At 36.4% G+C, this 302-nt stretch overlaps 1 protein-coding gene across 1 annotated transcript in view; it reads right to left on the bottom strand.

The window, feature by feature from the left end:
• The window catches only part of EMH_0047830 (uncharacterized protein), a gene marked incomplete at both ends in the record, with an annotated part of 6043 nt that overhangs the window by 2961 nt on the left and 2780 nt on the right, over window positions 1–302 (bottom strand). The window contains one exon of the mRNA XM_013496329.1: window positions 1–179. Within this exon, the coding sequence (XP_013351783.1) occupies window positions 1–179 (179 nt within the window). The remainder of the gene's footprint in view (window positions 180–302) is intronic.

The following is a 302-nucleotide window of genomic DNA, read 5'->3' on the forward strand; positions in this document are numbered from 1 at the left end:
TATGTCTCCTGCTGTTGTTGTTGTTATGTCTGTTGATGCTGGTGAGCTTGCTGCTGATCCTCCTGCTGCTCCTGCTGCTGCTGCTGCTGCTGCTGCTGCTGCTGCTGCTGCTGATGATGATGAGGGGTCGCTCATAGGAAAGACTGGAGACACACAGTCCACGTCCAACCCGTCCGTTGCTGCATGCACACACAAATTTATTTTTTATTTTTTTATTTTATTTTTTTTATTTATTTATATATATTTTTATATTTTTGTTTGTATTTATAAGTATATAAATATATTAAAAAAAAAAAAAAAAA

Source organism: Eimeria mitis, genomic scaffold (genome assembly GCF_000499745.2).
Source record: "Eimeria mitis Houghton genomic scaffold, Emh_scaff2046, whole genome shotgun sequence".
Classification (NCBI taxonomy): domain Eukaryota; phylum Apicomplexa; class Conoidasida; order Eucoccidiorida; family Eimeriidae; genus Eimeria; species Eimeria mitis.